This window comes from Orycteropus afer, unplaced genomic scaffold, assembly GCF_000298275.1.
Source record: "Orycteropus afer afer isolate SDZICR_OR568_19922 unplaced genomic scaffold, OryAfe1.0 scaffold00025, whole genome shotgun sequence".
In the NCBI taxonomy this organism is placed as follows: domain Eukaryota; kingdom Metazoa; phylum Chordata; class Mammalia; order Tubulidentata; family Orycteropodidae; genus Orycteropus; species Orycteropus afer.
In genome coordinates this window covers 7769554-7775553 of record NW_006921612.1, presented here as the reverse complement: position 1 = coordinate 7775553, position 6000 = coordinate 7769554, and the positions used below count along the sequence as shown (strand labels likewise).

Sequence of the window (6000 nt, the reverse complement as noted above, 5' to 3'; positions counted from 1 at the left end):
CCCTCAATTAGTTCCAGTAGTTTTTTGATTGAATCTCTTGGGTTTTCTAGGTATAGGATCATATCATCAGCAAATAGGGATAGTTTGACTTCTGCAGGAAGGAAATTTTTAATGAATAGCATTTTCTCTGTTTAAAAATTTCCTCCCATAATTTTTTTTTTTGCAGTTTTGCTGTAAATTGATACTTAATCTGAACAGACAAATAGTCAACAATTATTAATGTAAATTTAAGAATAGCTGATATTAAGACTGTCAGCTTATGCTTTGTGGACCTATTCTTATGGTTGTCATTTTATAATATACAACCACAGATGCCTTTATCTTCATTCCTAGTTCAAATAAAAACTTTGAATGAATATTTTTCTATATTTTGTGGTGTCCATATGCTTTGAAGTAAAAAAATCTCTTTGGTGGTGGTTGTTTCAATAGAGATTAACAACTTTCCCCATATCAGAGTGAAAGATAAAGAATACAGTTGCAAGTGGAGAGGAAGAAAAGTGGTAGTAATTAAATTGAGATTATTACCTACACTAAAGTAACTTTAAAGATAATTCAAGGTGAGTAACTCTGCCTTCCATATATATTCAAGAAGAAGGCAATGGAATTTGGTAGATAAGAGTGTGGGCTCTGAAGCCAGCCTACTTTGTTTGAATCCTGGTTTCACTGCTCCCAAGTTAAATAACCTTGATCAAATTATTTAGTCTTCCAGGGCCATTTTTTTGATCTATAAAATTGGAGTAGTTCTTACCTCAAAGGGCAGTTAAGAAAATTAAGTGATAAGCTTCATGAAAAGATAGAATACCACTTGCCTCTTACCAACACAATAGTAATAATAATAATTAATAATAAATAGTATTATAATAGTAGTAATAATAACAGACTAAATGTAGCTATTATTACTCAAAATCATCTTCTTGTCTATGAATGTGTTTTTGTATTCATCAAAGTATACTAACCTCTTTTACTGCTCCTATAACTAAGACTCAATGAGTATTAACAATTTGGAACTAGCTTAGGAACTTCACCTAGAAATTATATACATAGAGTTGTGTGATCGCAGGTAGATAACAGAAGACACAGAAACTTCATATGGGCTATATGAACATGGGCTTCTACTTGCCACTGTAGAAATTTACCATTTGATGTATTAGTTTCCGGATGAGCCAGGTAATCTTATTGGTAAAGATCTAAAATTGATGGTGCTTTTACTTGGAGCTTTCAGAATTTGCTAGCTTAAGCAGAACTTGGAATCTTCTAATTTCTGATGATCCAGGAATTCTGTTAGATATCTGCAGACCATGGTGAATATCTAGTGACTCCTATATAGGAGGAAGTCCTGGGTGGTGCAAACAATTAACATGCTCAGCTGCTAACCTAGAGGTTGGAAGTTTGAGTTTACCTAGAGGACCCTTGGAAGAGAGGCTAGGTGATCTACTTCCAAAAAATTAGCCATTTCAAACACTATGGAGCATGGTCCTACTCTGACACACATGGGGTTACTGTGAGTCAGAATTGGCTTGACAGCAGCTGGTCCTGGTACTGGTCTCTATAGGAGATGTGATCCACACAGCCATGAGCTAGGAGAGTCTAGTACAATCTTATCTATTTCTGCTTATCCAGACTTCCTTTGATCAAACCCAAATTACTCATATTATAAGGATAGTTCCAGTTTTAATAGTATCTGCCTTCCTCTCCCCCCTCACTCCGCTCCTGCTAGAGTAGGAGAGAAAATACATGTGGACCTTAACAGGTCCTCCCAGGTGTAGGTGCATATGTGTGAGTATCTGGATGAATCCCAAATCCAACTTTTATAGTGTCTTAAAGCAGCTGGTAGCCATGGGAAATGGTGAACAAGACCAGTTTGAAGTTTAAGACATTTTTATTTGATTTTTCATTTAGCAACTTGAGGAGATGGATATGATAAGCCCATTCATATTTGGAGCTTTCTCTGGGATTTCTGAGAAGCATTTTGTTGTTCAAATTTTTTTTTCCCTTAAATTATCTTCTTACCTTCTGCCCTTTATTTTTTTGGTACTAATTTTGATGTTTTTTGAAACTGTAATAAAATAGCCATTTTTGGCACATCTCTAACAAAAATGTGTTGCAATCTCTTGTCAACATTATGTGTGGGAGTGGAGTGGAGGGATATGTTTGTGATTGATGTGTGTTTTGTTGAAACTTCAATGACAATGATGGTTGGCTTTTTAGACCTCGGAAATATGAATCTATTTGTCTCCCTTCAGAAAGTAGGGAAAATGATTTCTCTGTCACTTTTGTCCTCTTGAGGTTACTTTCCCTTGAAACAAACATTTACACTTAGAAAAACACTTTTTAAGTTCACCAGAAATTGAGGTGGATACCCAGGACCGAATGCCAGGACGATTTTGATCTCAGGGAGGCCACTGGCGTTGACCTCAAAGCTTGGCATCACCAGGACAGGGAGTTGCCTCCTTGGAGCTGAGAATGGAAGACATGCTGTAATAAGACTCTGTCGTAACTCCCGAGATAAATCTGACTTCCAAAAGCTATCTTTCCAAAGTAGTGAAAAAAAAAACTGGTCTTGGTGTATTTTAATGAGGAATGATACAGTATGACTTTTCCATTCCTTCTTACCTATAACTTTTTTTTCCCCCCAATTTAACATAGGCTAACCGCCCTCCTGCAAAGCTCAACCTATTAACCTGCCAAGTGAAGACCAACCCTGAGGAGAAAAAGTGTTTTGACCTTATTTCACGTAAGTTCCTTTCTGAGGTGCTGTGCCATAGAGAAATTATTTTAAACTCTTCTGGGCATCAGTCTCATTTCAAACAGTGCATTTTGAAGAATCAATTTTTAAGGAGACTATTTTTTAGTTATTTTTTTGCAAGTGACATATGTGTCTTCCATTTCCATTAGTAATTGTTTACTTGCCAGTCTTCAGTTTAAGATATGACTTTGAGGACCAGCCCTGCTTCTTACTGGCTATGTAAACTAAAGTACAGTTTACAGTATCTGAATCTGAGTCTGTGTCTCAGTTTTCTCATTTGTGAACAATGAGATTATACTAGTTAATCCCTAAAGCCTAAAATCCCTTCTGCTTTTAAAAAATGCAAGATTCTATTTTTAAATTCTTCCATAATTTGGGTGATACTGGAAATGCTAAAGAACTAAACTAATAAGGTCTCAGTATAATCTTTAAAACTTTATTTATTTTTTTTAATTATCTTCTCTATCACATAATTAAGCTTTCTGATTCTGTGTGCTTTTTTTGAAAAAATATTTTTCTGCCATACACAGAGAATAACCACTAAACCATTTATTGTGGCAAATATTTGCCCATAACCCCCTAACAAAAGGAAACCACTATTCAAGTCACTGCTGTTGAGTCGGATCCGACTCATAGTGACCGCTTATTGGGTTTCTAAGGCAATATCATTAGGGAAGTAGATTGCCTAATCTTCCTTCGAAGGATTAGCTGGTGGGTTTGAACCACCAGCCTTCTGGTTAGCAGTCAGATACCTTAGGCACTATGCCACCAGAGCTCCCAACAAAAGGAAAAGGGCTTTTGCTATCTTAAAATAAGATCAACCCTTTGTTCTTAGCAGTTTTATGTGGCAGGACTACATTTTAGGGGGAAGGAAAGAGACTAGTTTCCCTTTCCAAAAGGAAGTCACTAGGAATTTGGTCACAACAGTTAGATTTATAAAGAAAAATACTGTGCATTTTAGGAAGATGGATCTTCTCTTATTCGTCTCAGTAATCTTGAGTAGGGGGTGACTAGTTTTTTAAATTTTTTGTTGAATTACATTTTTGAGGGCCAGGAACTAATTTATTGTATACTTCAATGCTCACAGCCAATCTGTGAAGTAATTATCATCATCTCCGTTTTACTGGGTGAATTGGGACTGAAGATCACATGGGTTTTCATTGTGTTTTCTCCAGTTCCCTTTTCTAATATATACTATCTTCAGCTATGTTGTTGTTGTTGTTATGTGCCGTGAGTCAGTCCCGACTCATAGCGACCCCTCCTTGGGTTTCCGAGGCAGTATCACTATGGAAGTGGGATTGCCTAACCTTCTTCCGAGGAGCGGCCAGTGGGTTTGAACCACCAGCCTTCTGGTTAGCAGTCAAGCACCTTAGGCACTATGCTACCAGAGCTCCTATCTTCAGCTATAGGGGAGTGTTTTGGTTACCTGGTGCCATTCTAACAGAAATGCCACAAGTTGGTGGTCTGAACAAACAGAAGTTTATTTTCTTACAGTTTTGGAGGCTAGAAGTCTGAGTTCAAAGTACGAAGCTCTAGGGGCTGGGTCAAAGCCTCTCGATCTTGGGCTTCAGCTCTGCCACTTGCTCCTACCCCATGGAAGCTGGAGGCTTCTCTTAACTCAGACAGCTGCTGGCTGCTGAGGCTGACAAGCCCAAGGTCGACAAGTAAAATGGCACAGTCCCCAAATTATCAGATAATATGGCAGGCCACTAGTTCCAGTCCACAGACAGTCCTGAGGTTGGCAGGAAACATGGCAGGCTGCTGAAGACTCAGCTACATGCAGGGTCCAAGCATGCCAGAAAGCTCAGAGACCTTTCTCAAAGTTGTCTTCTTATATACTGGAAGCAGACCATATCCCTAAGGCAGCTACTCAGCTGCTCCAGTAGATGCCACTGTGCAGTTGATTACCAGTCTTATCATGTGGAATAACTACATCCAACTGTCCAGCCACTCAAAAACAGGTCCAGCCAAGTTGACACACAGCCTTAACTATCACAGGGAGTTTGAGCAGTATTGTGGAAAGGATTTGAGTATTGCTCGTTCTGTTGTTTAGACTCTAGATTGATTTATAAAACAAAAATTGTCTTTTTCATGCTTCTAACCTTTACCCCTAGTCATTCTGCTAAGATCCACAGACTCATTTATCCTTTTACATCAAAGCTTGCTCTCAGATCCTTTATTCATGCAAGATTTTATAAAATGTTGAGAAGCAGTGTCTAGGGAAAGTTTGGAAAGGTTTAAGCCTTTCCTTTTTCTGAAATAACCTTTAATAAACAATGTGTTACTCTAGTAGTAAAACTGCCCTTTAGTAAGTAATTAGCACTTAATAGTTAACTAAGCCTGACAGTTTTGCAGGGCTTGAAACTGGTTCATTCCAGTTTAACCTCTTGCTGAGAATTTGCCTTTCCACCCCAGATTTACTGAATCAGAATCTATATTTTATAAGATCTTTAAGAATCACCTGGGGATCTTGTTAAAATGTGAGTTTGGAATGAACCTCCTTGAAGCTCTGCTATTTTGTACGCCATGTGGAGTTAGATGCAGACACTTCCCTTAGATTATCATCCAGTCACCTCCAGCAACCACTTGTAGATTAGATTAGATACCTTATGTACAGAAGCATTTTTTTTTCAAACTTGTGAACATCTCCAAACTATTTCCCAACCCATACATTTTTTTTCCTTCTGATTTAGTTTTGTTGTTGAAAATACTCATGGGATGACATTTACCAATTCAGCCATTTCTACATGTACAATTCATTGACATGGATTATATTGTTTAAGTTGTGCAACCATTCTCATCCTCCTTTTCCAATGTTCTCCTTTCCATTAACATAACTCACTGTCCCATAAATTTCCTAACTAATCTTTTGAATTGCTATTGTCAGTTTGATGCCATATAGATAGTTCTCAAAGAGCCGAAAGCTTAAGGCAGACAGTGTTTACTAATTATTGTTGTTAGATGCCATCAAGCCAATTCCAACTCATAGCAACACTATGTACATTGCAATGAAACACTGCCTGATCTTGTGCCATCCTCACAATTGTTGCTATGCTTGAGCCCATTGTTGTAGCCACTGTGTCAGTCTATCTCATTGAGGGTCTTCCTCTTCTTCATAGACCCTTACTTTACCAAACAAGATGTCCTTTTCCAGGGATAGGTCCCTCCTGTTAACGTGACCAAAGTTCAAAAAGATAAAGTCATGCCATCCTTGCTTCCAAGAAGCATTCCAGCTGTACTTGTTCCAAAACAGA

The 6000-nt window shown here is 37.9% G+C and overlaps 1 protein-coding gene across 1 annotated transcript in view; it reads left to right on the top strand.

Moving 5' to 3' along the window:
- The window catches only part of ASAP2 (ArfGAP with SH3 domain, ankyrin repeat and PH domain 2), a 378888-nt gene that overhangs the window by 283796 nt on the left and 89092 nt on the right, over nucleotides 1–6000 (top strand). The window contains exon 13 of the mRNA XM_042783668.1: nucleotides 2647–2734. Within this exon, the coding sequence (XP_042639602.1) occupies nucleotides 2647–2734 (88 nt within the window). The remainder of the gene's footprint in view (nucleotides 1–2646; nucleotides 2735–6000) is intronic.